General features: G+C 37.4%; 1 protein-coding gene across 4 annotated transcripts in view; it reads left to right on the forward strand.

Moving 5' to 3' along the window:
• The window catches only part of GLCCI1 (glucocorticoid induced 1), a gene marked incomplete at its 5' end in the record, with an annotated part of 55,470 nt that overhangs the window by 9,830 nt on the left and 24,314 nt on the right, over positions 1-21,326 (forward strand). For all 4 annotated transcript variants that reach the window (XM_080579980.1, XM_080579981.1, XM_080579982.1 and 1 more), the window contains 2 exons: positions 8,716-8,867; positions 17,492-17,578. In XM_080579980.1, the coding sequence (XP_080436106.1) occupies positions 8,716-8,867; positions 17,492-17,578 (239 nt within the window). The remainder of the gene's footprint in view (positions 1-8,715; positions 8,868-17,491; positions 17,579-21,326) is intronic.

Raw genomic sequence — 21,326 nt, forward strand, 5'->3', positions numbered from 1 at the left:
TAAAGTTTCAGATTTCAGAAGAAAATAGTATGATAAATTTGGTTAAACAAGATTGCTCTGACGAATGTGGAAAGAATCTGATTTAATGAAAAATAGACTATCGGAATCTTTCAAACATCAGTGAAACCTGATGATCTGATTACATGCACATTTATCTCAAAAAGGCTGCTAGGAATTAGAGGAGAGTCTGACGGAAACAGCATGAACTAAAAAGAGCAAGTCACATTATCAATCGAAAAAGTCTTAGCTGAGAATTGTTAAATCCCAAGCAGACTTTTGTCTTTGCATATTTCTGGTTTTGGTCTTAAAGTGTGCAAATAAAAGCATGGGGAAAAAGTAGTTGGGGCCATTCTGTAGCAAGAAAAAGAAAAATGTTAAGGATGATCCAGGGCTGACTTATTGGAACTTACTGTTTCAAAATTGACTCCAAAGAATAGTAGCAACAATCTCAGAGGAAATACCATGGATATTTATTCACTGCTTTGTCCTCACCAACGTGGAGTATAGGCAGTCAGTTTTAACTGACGGCGGTGAATTTTAATCCAAGAAGACACAAGGTGGAAGCCTGAGGGAGAGGATTGTCTGGACTTAGAAATTACCACAGCTGGGATAGATGCAGATTACAGATTTTAATCAAGTCAATTAAGTGCTTTCTTTTACAGGATTCCAGAAAAGCCTACTCAGAAATTCACTTGCTCTCAATTTTCTAAAGCAGTCTTCTGGATCGGAGGTGTTACTGTTTGAGTATAGATTGGAGAAGAGCAGTTATGGTCGTATTCTTAAAATTTGGAAATAGCTAAGACCAGTTCTGAAATGTAGAGATCTATCGGTCTAACTTCTGCTTTATGTAAAAGCTCGGAGCAAATTCTAAGGGACAGTGGAAAGTGGTGAGTGAGAAACATTGAATGCAGGATGAGAATTCCAAATTGTGTCATGCTAACCTGGTAGTTTTTGTAGGAGAAATAATTTCCTGTGCAGGAAGTAGATCTTATCTGCGTAGGCAAATTTCAAAATTAAGGTGATGAAACTTGATGAATTTTGGGAGGTTTAATTAGTATGCAGGAAGATTATGCAGCAAGAGTTGAAGGAGCTTGGGAATTTGAAATAACAGAAAATGTGAGATTTGAAAGTATAAAATGGATGCTCATGGATGTGAGGTTGCACTTGAGCAGAGTATCTTTTCCTCTAAGTGGGAGCTTGTCATTTGGAAATATTGAAGGGTAGACTTGAGTGATGTTGGGACTCCTGACTGTCAGCATGAAATGACTGCAAAAAACGCTGGGTGCAGGTCAGGTCTTGTGCGAATGGGCAACCTGCTTTGTGGGGACCTGCTGAGACATTGTCTGAGGTACTGCAGAGTTTTGGTCCTCCGTGTTCTAAGTAAGCAATTCTAATCTAGTTTAACATTTCTATTTTTCAGTATTTTCAGAAGAAAATACTATTTTTGCTTAGTATAATTAGTTCTAGCTAGGGGGATGCTTTCTATCCTTGCTCGCTGATGATCAGAATGGTGGCATCGTATATATGGCCTGCCATGCGCTGATTGCAGTTTTTTCTGAATTTTGACTGTGAAAATGGTGAATTGTGCCTTCTAACTTTTTGAAGTCTTTTTTGTTAATTCGGGATTGTCTGGCTCCATTTTGAAGGAAAGTGGAATTAAATTAAAGGTGTGCAAAAGTCTCGCTTTTCTAAAACATTTTATGAAATTATCATTAGAACAACAAAAAAATCCCTTCAGTCACCCAGTTTATTTGACAAAGGTAATATCTTTAGTAACTGAATTAATTGCATATGTTTACAATTTTGTTGAAGATTTTAATTTGTAGTATGCTGGAAGTAGAAAAACAGCTTTAGTGCACTTCTTGGTTCCTAGTTTATTTCTCAAGATCAGATGAATTTATCATTTGACTGATCTAAATTAATGAACTAAAATGAAGAAAATCTTCTCTTTGCTTGCAGAAGTGTACAGCAGTTAATGGGTTGGTTTTATGTTTCCCAAGTGCTTAGCTACAGAGCTCCAGTCAGTTTTTTTAAAAGTAGGAATATATTTGAAATAGCATAATTTAATAAAATCATGTAAGTTTAGGTCTTTGCGTAGTGTTTACGTTTGAAGTGATAACCTGACAAAGAAAGATATGTTCTGAAAATCTGAAATACATAAAAATCTGAAAGGTTTTAAATTAGCGTTTTATCTACCTTCTAGCGTCCTGTTGAATTGTGAACACGTAGGTTACATCTGTTGAACAAAGCAGGCTTTTGTGATCTTAAATGCTTAGTCATTTTATACAGGTCCTACATGTGCCAGCTGTAATCTTTGTTAGAAGAATAACTTAGCTTTAGAGGGCAGAAACTTTCTTCCTTATAGTTTGTTTGCTTTTCTTACTCAGATTAGAGCTTTCTTTCTATGCTTGATCTCTAAAGATAATGTTGATTTTAAACGGGAGTTTTGCTTTGAACAAAATCTGACTTCCAAAAGGTGCAAGTAAGCCATGTTTCACTTGACCTGTTGCTAGGTAGAATGGGGACATGAGGCAGAGACCACGTTTCAACATGTGTAGACAACCAAGTTTTTAAGTCAGCTGTAGGTCCGAAGAAATTCATGTGCCTGCAGGTTCATTCATATCCGCCTCTTCCTCTAGTCTCTGAGCATGGTGCCTTGCTGTGCAGGTGTATGGAAGGACTTGTGCGTCCTTGCAGAGTCATGCATAAAGCCTCAGTGAAAGGAAATGCCTCGATCTGCCTGTTGGATTCAGTGACTGGTCAGAATCTATGTGGCTATAAAAGATAACTCAGTATAGTTGATTCTGAAGATCCTTACAGTGGGTGTCTACAGTTTTTTGTGTGCAGCCTCCTTTATCACCTGGGCACTCTAGCTTGTAGATTGTCTTGGATGACAAGTGTGGGGTTGGAGACCTCTGGACCACTTTATGGTTGTCCAATTTGGTTGTTGGAGCCTTGGTTCGATCACGATGCTGTTCTATGCCTGCTTTTTTTGGTCAATTCAATGTGAATTGTATCAGTCTATTTTGAGCAGTTACTTCAGACCGTCATCCCCCTTCATTTTTAGTCATCTTCTGTGTCAGTTTCTGAAAATAGAAACTTCAGAATAGTTTCCGAAGTTGATAAAACTGAATCAAAAAACAATGTGCACATAATACAGAGAGACATTTTACGGAGCTGCAATTGCAGTATTTTTACTGATGCATCAGAAAGTAACTTGAAATGACTGCCTCTTACATCCTCATAGAAGCAAAATGCTAGTGTATTTTCAATGTTTGAACATACTGTTTTGCTTTGTTTTAAGCTATTGATGAGATTAAGCTGTTCTATTACAGGAGGAAGACTGCAGTAGCTTAAAATTCATATTTTTACGCATTTAGGGTGTTTTTTTGAGTTGCTGTTTGAAATCCTATTTTTGGTTATTTTTTACCAACAGCACGTGGCAAACAGTATGCCCATTGTTCTGGACTGTTAATACGGTAGTTCAGCAAGTTTGCAGGTTGGGTCAGAAACCAGTCTGTCAGTCAGTGGCAACTGGGAAATGTCTTTTGAGTTAATAGGTCTGTCCTGTGGAGTAAAACTTCTAGGGACCCCAAATCTCTCACTAATCATCTCCTTGAGAGATTTTTAGCTCTAGTTACAGGAGAAAAGCCTTCTTGAGAATGAAGATTAATTTTTTTTTTCCTGAGCAGCCTCTAAATCCTCATTATTCAGTCTTTTCTTTCACAGCATCTTAGAGACAAGTTCTGAAAATAAACGTGTGTTGGTTTCTCCACCTACCTACATAATCAGAGTGGGAAATACCCATCAAATATAAATTCAGGAATCAGTATAGTATCAATATATGCTTAAAAAAAACAACCTTGAACAGATTCTTTCAAGACTGTTCCTCCTCTTCTATCTGAAAGTCTGTTAGTAGTACTCAAGGAATTGTGGTCTGAAATAAGTAAGAGCAGATGTATCCCTTTTCATGCTTCTAGAAGGTGTAACAGAAGAGGGGAATTTTGTCTAAAAATTTTTTAGGTAGTCATGAACAGCTGCTGCTGTGGTAACAGGGCCCCAGGCATTGGGCCATCATTCTCAGTGGTTGCTGTGGGTCACCATTCCTTAATATTCAGCTTTCTATCTTTACATTACAGCTTCTGTTCCTGTGCTGTGTTCCCACATGCTTCGTTATCCAAAAAGGATTTGCACAGGCACTTCTGAATCATTGGTATTTCAGATTGCTGTAAATTTATTGCAGTCTCTAGTAGAAATGTCCCAGACATACCTGATTCTTCTTTGTACTTATTTCTAGTCCTCTGCATCTCCTAGCCAGACTAATTGATCTATGCCTTTGGGACCTTTGAGAGGAGTCTTAAGCAGATGGATGTCCATCAAGTCACACCAGGCGAGTCCTGTCAAGAGTCTTGCAGGCCTCATGTTTTGAGTATTTTTGGACAAAATTCTTCAGAAGTGTTGACTTCCTAGGTAAAATCTGAAATTCTTGCCAATGGGACATAAGCTTGGGTCTCAGTTCAGTAGTAGCTCTGAAGGTGAACCAGAAGGTTCTGCAGAGTACCAAGTAATTGAACCGAAGAGAAGCAACACCTCATGAAACTGTCTCACCTGTATTGTGGAAATCTGTACCGATATTTCATAGTGTCGTGACTTGGCTGTCTTAAGTAAAGTCATCTGTTACAGATCAGCTTTCAAGAAGAGATTGAGATGTTAGTGTGAGAGTGTTACCTAGCCTTTGGGTAGAAGAGCGTTGCAGTTAGCTGATGTTGGTAAAGAGATGGCGATATTAATACTGCTAGTTTCAGGGAAGAATGAGCTTTATTTTTATTTCATGTTTTTGCTCTCAACTTGAGAGGAATCTGTCATCTGAGAAGTTCTTAGGATAATTTTAGTCTTTTGGAGCTGGATATATCTATGCAAAGATGTGAGTGGAAGAGCCTTGGCCAAATTTGAGCTGCGTCTGCTAGCTGTTGAAGGAGATGAGGGAAGAAAAGATGCTGATAAATGATCTCTGGTGGATTTAGCTGAAGCAGTTTTTTATCCTGGTACCAATGCTAGCTGTCAGTTTTGCTCCTCTTCTGCAGGTAACTTGCCTCATTGCGTGCATGGCAGAACACATTATTTAAGCTAAAATGGACTGTGATCATGGCTGAGAGATTAGGTGCAGGTTAGCTGCCTCTCTGCTGGGTGGGGAGGCAATCTCTTCGTTTCAGAGCTGTAGCAGATGGCTTTATTTGAGCCCTATGTCCTTTTCAAAAGAACTGTCATGTGCTAGTCGTACTGAATTACATTTTGCTGGCAGAGAAATGGAAACCTTTTTTTTCAGTCAGTCTAGGTGGTATAGCTAGAATTCTTTTGGCTGTCGATGCAGCATGCAGAACCATGATTTCATGCGGTTTATTTTAGCTGATTCCTGCTGGGAGGTAGGATCACTCTGAATTTTACCAGCTGTAGTATTCAGGTGGACCCTTGTGTCATTTTCTGTAAAAACATAACTAGAAAGGTCTAGCAATAGTCCTTATATACATACCATTAAAACTTGTGGTGTATTTTAAATAATGCGTGAAGTATTTTGTTTTCCTATGAGCATGTGTCTTGCTTCTGTAACCTACAGCTAACTTTTCCAAGTAACGTTATGCTTCTTAAGTACTGTGTTCCCAAGGTTACTTGTTCTGGAGGTAGAGCTGAGCTCCTTGTGAGATGGAGCATCTCATCACTGAAAAAGAAAAGAGTTGTTCTGACTTCTTACCGCTGCAGTAGAATCCATTCATGTTCTTTGAGTGTTGTCAGATGTGGTACAGTCCAAAACTTGAGTAATTTAAGAAACTTTTTTATATTGCTCGTGCTTTTCTCAGTGCTAAGGCCTGCTGGCTAACTTCAGGAATTGTTGAAGTGCTTCAGATTTTGGAAGGTACTTGCTGCACTTTTTTTTTCCTGTGCAGGAGAACCAGAGCATGAGGTTTCCATCAGGAGAAAGTGGTTGGGACTGGAGAAAAATAGTGGTGATAGTAGCATTAAAATCCAGTTGGTAATGAAAGCTTGGGAAAAGTGAAAGTTCTGTAGTAGCTCCAGAGTAGCAAGAACTCAGACTTAAAATGAACCTGTAGTTGCTTGTGGCTCCACAACAGTTCAAAGCTGATCTGAACCAGCAGTGTTGTGGTCCAGTTCAAGCCTGCTCTCCACTACATCCAGTTACCTTTAAATTATTCCTGTACAAGACAGTTTGTCAAATACTAATTTGTAGAAGTTCCTTCAAACTTCATACTTGCAGATCCCTTGTCCTTTATTTTTTATGGTCTAAGGATGTATATAAATCATAAAAGGGTAAGGGATGAAGCATTTATTGACTAGAACACAACGCTGCTGCAGTCCTGGCTCTCCTGTGGTTGTTTCTGCACCATATGTGCTGCCAACTCTGCATCTAATGGTGAAAACTGCATATTTATGGCTTTTTTTGGCGTAGATTTTAGTTTTCTTTATATCAGTGCATCACTGCACTCTGAGTTCACACTTCTGCTCATGCTGTCTCAAGGTAGATGGAAGGAACAGACAGCATTAACATTGGCATTACATTAGCGGTCGCTTTGATTTATTGGTTTATGCAGTTGAGAAATTGTCCTCGGTTTATTTTGTGTGATTCAAAGAAATACTGAAGAGTAATGGGGACTTACAAGACTGCGACTTGAACTCTCCTTCTAGCTTTAGGGTTTGATAATGTCCTGCAGTTCACATCCAAGATTACTATATTTATATTTTTCCATAGTAGTTTTTGGTGGTGGTGGTTTCTGTCCCCCTTGCAGTGGAATTCTGTGAGTTATTAATGTTGGGACTGCTGTTGCCTTTCTTCTGGCTGTAGAACAAGACACGGACCTTAGTTCACTCTAGTTGCATGTGTTTTGTTCATGTGTTTTGGGCTTGCTTTCTTGTGGTCTTTTTTCATAATATTTTTAAAAGTGTAGCTTGCAAACGTAGACTTGGGTTATTTCTTATTTCACCATTATCAGACTTTATCCTGCCAGTTTCTCTTTGCATGGTCTCTAACTTGCTTTGGAATTACTGTTTATTTTTAAGAACATACCTCACTGCTTACGTACTTAGCAACTTCCTTATAGTTTTGTGCTGTGTAATATATTGCTAGTGAACAGGATATTCAGAGGAATTTTCTATACTCAGACTATCTGGAGTAGCTTAGTGCCATAGTTTAACAGTGAAGGTTGGAAGAACGCTTTATAGGTATGCACCCTTGAGGTACTTTTGTGTTTCAGCACAAAGGTAAATGCTGGCTTCATGTTTAAAATGTCACCTTTATTTTGGATTTCAGCCTCCTTCACTTGTAGTAGTTCAAAAGTTTTTTTCTTAAAATGCAAAATTTTCAAGATTGGAATCCTATGAGGGTAGATCTGTTTGAAACTGTAGGGATTTGATTTGTAAGTAACAAAGCAATCAAAAAAAATTACATTACACAAAGGCAAAATATATATGTACACACCACTGCACTTCAATTCATGGCATTAAAGTTTATCACCTAGAATGAGTTGTTAATAAGGTGTTTCAGCAGTGTAAGTTCATATATCATACTCCAAGCATGCTGTATTAGTGCAGGCTGTACCCTGATCATCATGTTAATGCTACGTAAAGCTTTGGTGGTGTCCGCCTTTTGAGATTCAGCAGTTCTATAAGATATACCAAGAGAAGATGCATTTGGAGGCACCGGCCATGTTTGGCCGCAAAAGCATGCTAGTAGGTCAGTTCTCAAGTTCTGAGCAGTGAACAGGATTTTGGTGGGTTAGGTCAGGGCATAGCATGTGACTATTTTGAAAGTAATTTCCCTTGCAAAATTTCACTTGCAAACTTACTTTAGTGGGGGTGAGCAAGATAGACAGTAGCTATAATATAGGGCTTAGACTGGCTTATGTAAAGCCTAGAAAATGAATATATGAAGTAATTTTGCCTAAAGGACAAAGCTAGACGATCCAGAGAGCATGCCATAAACTCTGATGTGGGAAAGAACGATCTCATGAATCACCCGCCTTTCTGCTTTCCAAATGCACGTAGAAGTGTTCCATGATCTAGGTGTATGGGGAGAGAAATGCAGGGAGGAGTCAAAGATTGCAGGTACTGTGATGAGCGAAGGCAAACACAGCAGCTGCCTTGACCTGAGCTGTGTCAGGGAGAAGTACACAGTCACACACTTCAGCTTGCTGAGGCCTGTATTGGGATACTGTAAACAACATGGAATGAGATACATGAGAGCAAGAAATTTGATGTGTGTTCTCTTAAGAATCATTTTTGCCAGGATTTGTTTTAGTATTTGTAAAGCTGAGCAAGCTGACTTCAAATATATAAATAAAACTAAATTGATACAGTGTTATGCTTTCTTATTCTAAATACTGGCTTTCCTGAGTAGCTTCATCAACATGTTTAAATTTGCTTTATGTTCTTTGTTGATGAAAATGTATCACATAAGTAGCCTTGTTCCTTGCAGATATGGACACATGGAGTATTGTTGGATTTTGTAGCTAAGTTTTAGCTTTTCTATTTTTTTCTGTTGTCTGATGTTATCTGCTTTGATGTAATGACATTCTTTTCAGCTTAGCATTTAGACAAAGATTTCTGATATGTTCTAGCCATTGTCTGTCATAGCTAGCTTTTAACATTTCACGTCAAATGTAGCCTGACTCTTTTTTTTGTTGATTTTGCTCTGGTTTTCCACAGTGGACAGGCCAAAATCCCAGCAAATCAGAACTTCTGGTACCATAAGGCGAACTTCTTCTTTGGACACAATTACAGGACCTTACCTCACAGGACAGTGGCCACGTGATCCCCACGTACACTACCCTTCATGTATGAAAGATAAATCTACTCAGGTAAAAGTCATAAGACAACAACAGATGTTTCATATAATTGATGTCTTTCTGGTAATACTTTTATCACCTGATCTGGAATCTTAGCTCCACTCAATTCCAAAGAAATGTGGTTTCACTTTATTATAAATATGAAGCCCTAAAAATAGGGTACAGTAGTCTTTTCTTAATCAGTTAGCGTCAGTTCAGGAACGTTATGCAACTGATAGTTAATATTTTTAAGCTTTTATAAAGCGTTTGTTAAAAACATTCTCTGTGGGCCGGTCTGTTGAGGCTAAATAAACAGGTTTAAATCTCAGACTTGTATCTGGTCATTTTGAAGCTGCTATATGCAAAATTGTGCTGACTGTTATTTAAATACAACATAGTAGTGGCTGACAAACTAAAGATTTTATTAAATTGTAATAAATTCATGGGTCTTAAAAAGTTGGGGGGGAGGGGTGGGGAGTGAGGTTACTGTTGAGAAGAATTGATGAGCTTGTCACTAGATGGAACTGAAGAAGAGACTGCATACAGTGCAGTCTTGATGTTCCTTCTGCTGCTTAGTAGCAAGAAGGGTGAATAAAAATGCTCTGTGGAAGATTTGCTTCTTGAAGCCAGTCATCAGAATGAGAGCCTTACACCAGCTACAAAGGGAAGGCTGCTGAGATTGTCCCAGTACTCCTGGATCCTCCTGAGGGCTCTGTCCTTAGTAGGATCCTCTGGCAGGTAGGCTGCTGTGGCATTCCTATTGCTCTAGCACTCTTTGACTGGGAAAGTGAATGCTGTTGCTTGCCCAAGTCCTCCTTACATTGGGCTATTTGCCCACAGAGATGATCGTCATCAGACAGGTTAAAAAAAAAAAGCCCATAAAACAAAGCACGTAATTCTGAAAAACCTCATTCCTAGCAAATAAGTCACGCTCTTGGTTTTCCAGTAATGTTGTTAGGGTATATGAAGTAAGTCATCTTAGTCTCAGTATTCTAAACTACAGTAGAAAAATAGAAGGAACAATGTCATTGGTTGTATTTTTAGTCTAGAGGCCCTGTAGCGCTGATTACGTCAGTTGTCTAGTCCTTGTGCTGTGATTCTGGTCCTTTGTTACCATGGGTGTCCTGCAAAGGAAAAACGATAGATACTTCTGCCACCCTGACTTTTGCTTGTAACTCTGTTGTGCCATGAATATTTTTCTTCATGGAAGCTTACATTGTAGCAATTTACATGACACCTTTTCGATATCAAAGATTTTTTCCTGTGGTAACTTTACCTGTAGATACATAGTTTTTGGTTAATTTTCTGTTTCCACTAATTTGCGACATTCTGCCCATTCTGGCACACTGCTTAGAGCAAATGCAACAGCTCTTTAAAATGATGGGAGGTTTTAGTCTTTTGTGTAATACTGAATTTCACACGACAAGTTAGAATGTATAAATAATTTTGCTCATCTTTGAAGTGTACTGTAACGCAGTGCAGAAAGTCTTCTGACAGAGGAAAAATAAGGGTAGAAAGCTTAGAAAAGAAAAAAGTCTGTGAATTCTCTAAAGCTTGTATTGTCTTTTGTAGGATGTGGAGAGCTATTAGTTGTATGTATTTCTTAGCTGTAGTATGATCCAGAAGTTCCGTGTAACAAATTTGGGAATCAAACAAGTAAAATTTGTCCCAAGAAAGTTAGGTTTTACAGGAAACTGATTGGACCCTTTAAGAAGATGCCATCTTCATATTCTACTCATTCATTTCGAAACCAGCCAGCCAATTTTAGCAAAGAATAAGCAATCATCTATGTCATGAAGGATTTACCGGAAAAGCTATTAATTGTGGATTTTTTCCAAGGTGCCTTCATTTCACTACATACTGATTTTTTTAAACTAATTTCAAGTTCTATTCAGGAGACTTTCTATGGCATGCTTCATAGATACTATATTTCTTAACCCCTCTCTCATAGAATATCAGACTTTACAAATACTGTTATGAATGGAATATTTGGAATATTTAAGCATTCACAAACCTTTTCAGTAGTTACGGAAAACAGAAACAAACTTGTTCTATAAATACTTGAGCTCTGCACATTTGGCAGTAAAATTGCTTTCCCATTGAGCTGAAAGTAAGTGTTTGGGTTATTTGACCTATTGGCTGCCACCCTTGGCCTCTTTCAGAAACAAAGCTGAGGAAAGGACAATGTTTTACCTTTTCAACATAATCAAATGAAAAAGAGAGGAAAGGCAATATAGTAATCATTAAAAGGTGAAGGATAATTTCAAATAAAGGTCTCCACCTTTATTCTTAGTTTGGATTTGTGTGGATGTCTTCTAATGAGGAAATAATTGTTCACTGTCTGTTTATTCAAATTATGCATATATAAAAAACCAAGCATTTAGCAGTTCAAGTTGGGTTGAAAGATGTGTATTTATATATCCATGCAGTCCTGTGTCGTTAAAATGTAACAAGCATTGTGATGGGCTTGGCAACTTCCAGGTTTTTATAAGTAAAATGTTCGATGCGAAGGCTTATAATGGAACTTACTCATAAACCATCACTGAGTTTTGGTTATGTTTTTGTTTGGGTTAGTTTCAAGAACCAAGGATGAGGTCCCAGTTGTTGGTAGTGCATGCATGGCAAAATAAATTAAAACCTTGCTCTCTATGTGAGTACCAGCACAAGTACTTTTACTGCTTCATGTTTCTTGACTAAGTAACACTTTAGCTCAAGGGAGTTCATATAGTTTTCAGCAGCTAAAAATAACAACACTTGGTAGTTTAGCAGAGTGGAAGATGGTAACAAACAAAATCAATAAAAAACAAGATAATGAAAATCAATAAAACCCATTTTTTGTATGAGCATATTTCATTGGAGAATAAATTCTTGATTCACTTCTAAACCCATGAACAAAACTTTCAGTATAACTTATGTTGTAGGTGGAATAATTATTCCTCTTTCAAGGGTACTTATTTTCCCTAATCAAACCTTAATTTTAAATCCAGATTTTTGTGCAGTTTTGTGAAGGTGGTGATTATGGCTGTTCCAAGTTCCTTAGAATTTTTCTAGTTAAAATAATAATAATAAAAAGGTCATATTCTGGTCGTCACTGTGATTAGATGAACCATTAATGAGTTTTATTGCAAGTTCTTTAAACCTGCATATGCTCATGAATAAAAGATTTCTTCTTTCTCTAAAATTAAGCCAGTGTTCTAAAGAGTTCTCAGTAACACCTTATTTAAACAGAGAAACAATTTTATTGTTTTAATTTCAGTTGCATTTTGGAGAATAGTAACTATAGTTCATATTGCTCCTACCTCAAGTGTTTTGACAGAAAGCACTGAAGAGGAGTGAGGTTTGTATTTGTTTTTGGAAAAATATGCTACAACTTAATATATTTGTGATATTTATGCAATTACAAATGTCTCAGAATTCCTGTACATTTGTGTGTATATGTATACATGCATACAACTAGCTGATCTTCAAGGAGCAGTATGTTTTTAGATAATCAGCTATTATTTAGTACTATTACAAATATTTAAATGTTATTTATTATAAATAAATAGTACTAAATAAAAAACCATTTTAGTACTTTAAAAAAAATCAGAAATGCAAATAAATTTACTGCTGTAGAATGTTATTGCACATGTTGATACACCTTGTGATGACTTTCCCAAATTCTTCTGCTGTCCTACTTCCCTCTCCTTTTTGGTTAAGTTAAAATTTCCATTTAAAACTATTTAAAATTCAGTATAGCTTCATTCCATGTTTCTTCTGTCAGGGCTGGGAGCATTGATTGAGCAACTTTGTATAATTCTCCCTTGAGCTATAGATGTAAGAAATTTCCCCACCATCACCTTTGAGGAATAATTCTGTGTTGAAATGGGTATGCCTAACCACAGAATCCCCAGAAACAGTTGGGTAATTGTCATAGTTTATTAATGTAATTATTTGGCAGTAGTTAAATCATTGAAAACATTTTTAGAAAAATAAAAAAGGGAGGTTAGGGGTAAACATATGATGCTGTAAACATATGATGCTGATGTCATAACATATATTGCCAGTTAAAATGAATCAATCTGAATAATACAACAAAAATAACAAAGGTCCAAGTGGTATACGATTCAGTGATTCCTCCCCCTTTTTTAACTGGATTCCAAGATGCTTGGATATGCCTTTTTCATTCTGCATGACAATTATGTATTATGCAAACAGCAATGAAGAAAGTTTGAAAAACATGTTTCAGAATTTTTACTGAACTACTCTCTAATCTAAAGAGTTAAACTGGAATGCTGGGCTAAAATGTTTTTTTCTTCTTCCATGTAGGTCAAGGCTTTAAGGTAATTAGTTACCTGTCATTAGTAACCTGGATAAAGTTTGTTTTCTTTTGGGTAGAGATTGTTTGTTAAAAATTGGCGGCATAAACCGTGAAGCTGAATTACATGGAGCTTTTCTTAATTGGTTTATCAGTTATCATTATTCTCATATGTTATTTAACAAAATACTTTGGGGGGAGGGAAAAAGGAGAAGGATACTTGTTACATAGCTATGAGTTTATCCTTCTGACTTTTCCTTAACCTCTCAAATATTTAAGAGGAGTCACCTGTAATTGACTTAATTTCTAACTCTTTAGGACACTTCTTCTTGTAAATATCTAGATTTGAATGCTTTAGAAACACGTAAACACTGATTTGACTTTATCTTTCAGTGCTGTTGTTACATTTCGAGCACGGAAATTCTTCAAAAACTCCATTGTAGAACGGAGACTTGTGTTCTTAATCTTAGCATGCATCCCCCAAAACTAGTTCATCTGGGATGCAAGCTAGATATAGTAATTAAAACCAGGGGGTGGCAATAAAATGAGATATTTAGAGTAATTCAGTCTTATTTTAGGTTTAGGTAGGTTGGTACTCCATGCGGTTATTCTGATCTAAATGAAGTGGAAAGAATGTAGGTGTATATCCTTGATATGGATGGAAAATCAAGGCAGAATTACCAAACGCTTTGGAAGAAATGCTAATCTCTGCAAGGCTGGATGAGTTAGAACAATGGTAATTGTGATTTACGTTAGGACTGAGGAGAGCAACCAGATGTGGTGTTCTCAGTGCGCCCTATCCCGTGCACATGCTTTAAGCATTGTGTCAACAGACTGGGACCGTAAACCCCTGCGTTTCAAAATATAAGTGATCGTCCTCTTGAACTTGAAACATGCATTGCTTAATGCTTTCTAGATTCATGTCCTAAAATGTTTTAAATCTTATTTTTGTCACACAAACTTGTAGGAAAAATCCTACTTAGTTCATAACTAATACAATAAATTTATTTCAGCTCTGAAATAGCATTGCCAGATTAAGAGACAGTACTCGTGACCTCTTATTTTGTTTCTGACTTGAGGTGCAGCAATTTTGCTTTCATCTGTTCTGATTCAGAAATTTATCTTCAAATTCTCTTTTGAGTTTTTTCTTTTACTCTGTTTTGGTTTGGATGTTTAACACATGGGGAGTACACTTTACAGCAGCTTATAATAAAATAGAAGCTTCCATGGATAAACATAGTTCGCAGAAACGGTAAATTAAGATGGGAGAACAACTTTCAGGAAATGTGGCATATCAAGGGTTCTATACAACCCCATCTTATTTGTCATGTAAATTGCAACATTCAAATGAAATATGAGGTGCTTCGTTATCAACTAAGCTTACAAAAAAGAATTCCTGTTTACATGTGACAAGGGTTTTTTATTTTTTCCATTTTTGATTGAATATAAAGTTTTGAATATAAGGCTTTGGGGTTACAAAAGTAGAACTTATTTTCACATAGTGTAGGTTACAATGTATTAGATGCAGCAATTTATAAAGTTTAAAGAAGAGGCTGGCTTGCTATAATAGTCTAGCAACTCCTTATGTTATTTTTTAACTATTTTTCTTTTTTTCCACCTGATTATAAATAGAGCATTAATACAACATTGCTTGAGTTCAGTACTACGCTAGGAACATCATACAGTATGTGTAAACCAATTCTGCAAATAGATGTGAGGGGCACAAACAGTCTGCCCCCTGTATCCTGATACTTGTATGTATATTTTGAAAGGTTGTGACTTGACTCAATTTTCCAGAGATTGAAATCAACTATGTGTGATCCTTGTCTCAAGGGACAGTATCTGAGTGGAAGAGTCTGTCAAAGGATATTTGAGGCAGTACAAAATCTAGTATTAAGTGAATGGATGTTATATATTTGTTATTCAGAATTCCAATTAAATAGGCTGCAATATAAACATTCCCACTTCTTTAGTAACAGTCACCAGTGTTGTTGATGAAATTTTTTCACTGTTGCTATTAGTTTTTGTCCTTCCTATTTGGATCAATATCTGTGCTTAAAAAAATTCTAGCATGTTCTCACTACATATGTTTTTGTTTTAAGTCTTTCTGTTTGTTGAGAAACTTGCACTCTTTAGGTACTCAGTGTCTTTTCTGTTCTATTTATTATGCTGTAGCTGATGGGTTGTGAGCTTGTAGTGATCCCTGGTAACATCCATCTTTCTGGATGTTTCTGCTTTGTCCTGGAATTGTTCACCAAACTGTGGAGTAATGTGTTCAGAAAGCATTCTTGGAACATGAATTTCAAAGAATTCTGTTTGCATTGGAGTTCGTCTGTTTTTGTAGTATGAGGATATGTCTACATCTGCACTCAGAATACAGTAAAAATACTTTCAGAAAAGAATAAACTGAAAATAAATTGCGAAAGCCCATGATTTTAAAAAGGCAATAATTTCCCCCCCATCTTCTTTAGTGCTTTAGAAATCTTCAAGCCACTTAAATACTGGTGACGCTTTAAGAAACATTAGAAGGTAGTAAAATCTGTTCTACTGAGAAATTTCAGGAAGGTGGTAAGCACCTAATCTGCAAGAACAAGTAATTATTTAGAGCATGGCTTCATTAAGATGCAGAGCAAGTAAATGTACACATAGGTAGCATGTGTGTGGCACTGAGGCTCTGCGTTTAGGGAAAAGAGTAGTGGATTGCTTGGCTGAGTGACTCATGTATTTTTATGGTAGTTTTAAATAGCTGCTTTAACTTGTTTCTCTTGGGTTTTGTTTTGTTTTTTAATAACCACATTATGGCTTCTTCCCTAGACCTACAGAGTCATATAATCAATACACAGAACCCTAACTTTTTATAAAGACTGTTTTTTTTCTTTCTTGGGAACACGCAGGAAAAAGATCAGTAAAAGCTGATTTTCAAAATGGTTGTCATTTTGTTTTCTAGTCGCCCACACAGCCTTGATGGAAATATTCTTGGTGGCATAAAAATAACAGAAGAAGATGCAGAAAGTGCAGGGCTGGCAGAAAAGAGCAACGGGATACGTGGGCCTGTGCACGTGACTTAGCACATTAAACATTGGCACTTGTGCCAGGCTGTAGGCCATATAATACCACAGCAGCCCTGTGATCCTAACGGTACAACCTATGACCTGAGACTAAAATTCAGTGCTTAATGGCACGTGGGGTTCAACTCTCCGGTCCCCAGGGAGCTGCTTCTGCCCCTCTTCCCTGAGCAGCAAGAATGAGGAGCTCTAGGCATTGCTTGTTGTGGTGTTTTCCAAGGCTATGCCAAGCCTCCTTACTTACCAGACAAGTGCCACCTCCATGTGCAGGTGCTGTAGAGATTTCTAGATGCCTGTGGAGAGGTGGATCGCTGATGCTGTCTGACTGTTGGGGTGGGCTGACACTGACCCGGGAAAGTGTCTGCCATGATCCTCTGGTGTTGCCATGATCCCGTAGCCCTGAAAACCACCTCTCATAGTTTTCAGTGGTATGGTTTTATTTCTTGCAGTCAGTATTGTTGTTAAGGGTTCAGCTAGTACCAGTGGGAAATGTTGAAAACATCTTGTTTTCATGGATTTCTGTGTTTTTAGCCCTTTTATGTTGTTCATACCCCAAACTCACTCTGGATTTCAACTGTCCTCATTGGTACTCTGACAGACAGTGACTCTCATCTTTAGAAGTACTGGTGAATGCCCACAATTTTGTAAGTCTTGTGGTGAATGAATCCAGGAGGTGCAGATCTGGCTTCTAGACCCTTCTCAGTCAGGGTTTAATTTTATAGCTCCGGCATCCAAGGATTGTTACCAACCTTCTGGGCTTGCAGACAAGGCTGGAAAAGGCGTGGTCTTCTGCCTGTTTAGGTCAGTGTCAGAAGTAATAAATGGTGTACTGAGTCAGTTAGCAATAAGGAATTGATTATATGGCACAGTGACTAAGGAACACAGGTGAGAGAAGTTAATACTGGCTTTTGGTCTCTGAGGTTGCATTTATGTACTTCATTCATGTGGTTTTCTAAAGTGTTCACTGAGTGAAAACTAGAAATGGATGCTGAAGCAGAGATGGAACTAGTCAGGTAAGGGTTTTTTGTGATCATCAGGCAGCTGTTTTCTTCAATAATGTTCATTGTCTTCATCCTTTGTAAATGCAAGTTTACAAAGCCTTAAACTGAGTTGCTTGTATTCTTTTTTTATTACTATAGACACTATTATTGTGGTATATCAGATTCTGAAATTTATTCTTTATGTATGATGCCTGGACACCGACATGGCAGAAAGATTAAACCAATAATTTGTGCCAAAAATATTCTTACCTGGGGAGTTTAGTACAATACGTATTTCATTTTTTTTCTCTCCAGACACCTAGCTGTTGGGCTGAAGAAGGAGCAGAAAAGAGATCTCATCAGCGCTCGGCATCGTGGGGAAGTGCTGATCAACTAAAAGAGGTGAGAAGTTTTGTACAGTGGAGCCTTTCAAGTCTTGATATGCCCAAGACATATTTTTTTAATCCCTATCTGGAGTCCAGGAAACTGCACCCTTTCCCTCCCCTCTGTTGCTTTTGAAACAGGTTTTATGTCCAACATAAGAGTTGTTTCAAGACTGGTTGTTTTTATGCCTGTTGGATTTCCTCCCCTCCTACTACACAGTGTTGTCAGCAGAGGAGTGGCCAGAGTGAGTGCTGAGGAACCAGCTTGTTGCTGTTATTGTTTGTTCAGAGTTACCTTAGCTAGCTTTCTGTTCTTTAATGCTGAAAGAGACAAAGTGTTTGTCAGGATGTTACCATATTCTTGTTTAGAAATTTCGGTCAAGTTTAAGGGTGAAGATAGAGAGGATGTCAGTTTCACAAATGAAATAGAGTAAGTGTTGATACAGTAGTGGTATGATTACTTGAAATGCTCTTTAATCATATGTTTTTCTTGTAGACTACAATAGCAACTAGAAAGAACCCATCAGAAATGAAGCAGATTTGCATAATGAGAAATTAGATACAGGAAAATGGTTTCCATCTCTCAGCTGAATATGCACTATTTCAGCCTTATGCACCAGTAAACTACATTCTGTCCCAAGTTCATGCAACTCTGGCTCTGGTCAGTAGCACACACTTGGCCTATAGTAAGCCTCATGTCCCCACAGGAAGGGTATAGCCTCTCTTCTAGAGCTACACCTTTCTCTTTAAGAAACGAATCTTGTGGCATATTCTGGTGGTTCCTCCCCCATAGGATGGGACTTTGCCCTGATTCTTCATTTTTTTGTGTACTCTCTCCTGGCTCTGTGTTTAATAGAGCATTCAAAAATGAGGAGAAATATATAGGCTGGCTAAGGAGGGATTGTTATTGGCAGTAGATAGTCCTTTTCCTGATAACTGTTGATAGGAAGAATAGCTATCAAAAGGAGTGATGTAAGTTTGATTCCTCAAATACTGAAATCAACTTTGAATATGGAGTAATCATTCATTCTGGTAGTAGCAATATCCTCATTTTTAAAGACAAGGTTTCTGAGCTGAAGAGAGGTAAGGATTGTCTATTCCTGTCTCATCGAGTACCCAATATGAAGCCCGTCTTAACTGATTTATTATACATGGGCTTTCCAAATGCCCGTGTGACTTCATTTGCAGCTGGTAAGCAAATACTCAAAATCACAAATTGTGCCCTGGAATTAGTGCAGAACGAGTCTTGTATCTGAAAAGTTTTTTGGCTTAAACATTAGCTACCAGCACAAAGGAATTGTACCAGAGGCAGGAATAACATCTGTATATCCAGGATAACACTTGCTTTTACTGAGACCATCCTTCATCATCTGGTGGTTCCCTATCAAGTGTTGCAGCAAGCAGCTGTTCTTTACCACATGGCTGTGACTGTCAGTGATAGGGAAACCTTCAGTATGTGAGTCTCTGCCACTTGATAGCAGTGATCCATTGTGCTAGGTTGCCATCCTCTGTGGGCTGAGCTCAAGAGAAAGATAAACATGTTGTGGCTGGTGGGTTTCGTGGTGCCTTTCAGATAGAACACAGTAATAAAAAAAGGTAAAAAATTGGGATGTGTGGAAGGGAATTATTTCTATTCAGACTTTGTAAGGGTTATTCACCCTAAGACCTGTCTTACCTCTTCCAGCTTGCAGTTCTTTCCCTTCCTCTGTTTTCCTTTCTCTCTCTCTCCAGCTTTTCTACACTGTTTTGTTGCCTTTTCCAGTTCCCCAGGTTTATAATTCCAATGTCATTCTGTGTATGTTATCCAACCAGCTCTAGTTTACCTTCCCTTACTTGAGCTCTTTCTCAGTTCTGTTTGGCTTCTGTTTTTGTCCCTGAATTTTTCCATCCCCTCACCTGTAAGGCCTGGTTCCAGCCTCTCCGTGCAGCCATTCCATGTGTGTGTGATGTTTGCTCTCCTGGATATGCAAACCTGTCCCCTTCCTCCACCGAGCTACTTAATGCCTGTGTGGTGGATGGTAAGAGTTTGATCAATACCAATAGTATTTGTGCATTCAGTTTCTTTGTGTCTCAGCAATCTGCGGTTTCTGGAAGGAAAAATTCTGAGACAGTTCTGTTCAAATTTAAAGCTCAGTAGAAAAAGCTGCTGATACTCGCAAATGTAGCTGCCAGTTCCAAACATCTTTCATAAACAAATGCAAACTGAAATTTTGCTAAAACTTAACCAGACTTAAAGGCTTTTCCAGGGAAATAGGTGCATTCCCAACATAAAGGACTCCCAATCAAATGTTTGTCTTTTCCTTCCAAGGCATTGAACATCTGAAAACTATGCTAATGTGTCTTAGCATAGATAAAATTATTTTTCTCCCCTTCACTTTAATCTCAGTCTTAAAACAACTTTAATACTTGTGCTGAAATTTCTGATGGGAAGGTGATAGGAGAGCTGAATAAAGCATTGGAAGAAGTCAAAAAATTGACAAAGCTGTAGGTACCTGTAAGTAAGAGCTTAAATAATAGAAATAAAACTATCACCTTTACTGGACAACTGCATTTGTTACGAGTAACATTAGGTAACAGTACTTCTGCTCAACATTTAGGATTGTTTTCCCTAAGCATTTGACGGTAAATAAGCAGATAGCTATTTACAGTTTCCTTGGTTTGTCTCAGTTTATATTCGTGTTTTCTTGTTCCAACAACTAATGGAATGATTTCTAGCATTTTTTTTATTGTTTTGATACTGTAAACTAACCAAATATTTGTATATGTGGCTTTAATTGATTGTGATAAAAAGATTGGATGTCCTTCAAATTTAAAAAAAGGCTTTATTATTGGTTCGAGAACTATTTCAATCAAATGTATTTGTTTACCACAACAGGAAACTTCTACAAATATTCAAATTTATAAACCCTAAAAATGTGTACGTTTCTTATCACTTCCTAACAAGAAGCCTCTTTCTTGATTCTGAGGGGGATCTACTGCTTTTTTTTTTTAACTAAGTCTTGAATATAACTTCTTGTAAGCTAATGCCAGGCTTCTTTAAAATTATTTTAATAGATATACCTCTTGAGTGAGAGGTGAAGATTGTGTCAAATACAACAACTCTGATCAGAAAATAGAGGTTTGAACCACCGGTATTTTTTCCTCTTTGAACCTGAATAGATAGTTTAAAATTCTGTTGAATTTGAATGAAGACTGTTCTAGTTATACCTCACCCTGGATTTTACACTCAGCTGGAAAAAAAGCAGGGTCTGAGGCAAATAGTTTTCAGTATATTAAGACTTTACTATTTCAGACATCTGATTTCCACTTACCTTAAATACCTCTATATGTTGTATTTGTTACACTGACATCAGCAAACCCCTGTTGGAAGGGTCCTCCTTTTTCGTCTTAACAGAACGCTTGAAAAAGGCTTTGGAATAAAAGAGAATCAGATCTGAAGGATTGATCTTTTTATATGCTTTCATATATGTATTGAATGATTGTATGCAAAGGTTTAAGTTGAATTTCTAATGCTTGTTTTACTCTTTGACCTGTTTGTTAACTTGTTTAACAAGTGGTTCACAGATGAGTTAAAGCTTTCTATCATTAATGATGAGTTTGCGGCTTGTTCAGCAATGGGAAGTTACTGTATTGTGTACTTGATTTGTAGAAGTACAATCTATTAGCTGATAAATATTAATGAACAATTAGGAGTGGTGAGATGTGACATGTTCTTTCATATTTGTACTGTGTCTCTTCAAATGAAAAATTATCAGGATACTCAGATT

Source organism: Anser brachyrhynchus (genome assembly GCF_964034855.1).
Source record: "Anser brachyrhynchus genome assembly, chromosome: 2".
NCBI classification, from domain to species: domain Eukaryota; kingdom Metazoa; phylum Chordata; class Aves; order Anseriformes; family Anatidae; genus Anser; species Anser brachyrhynchus.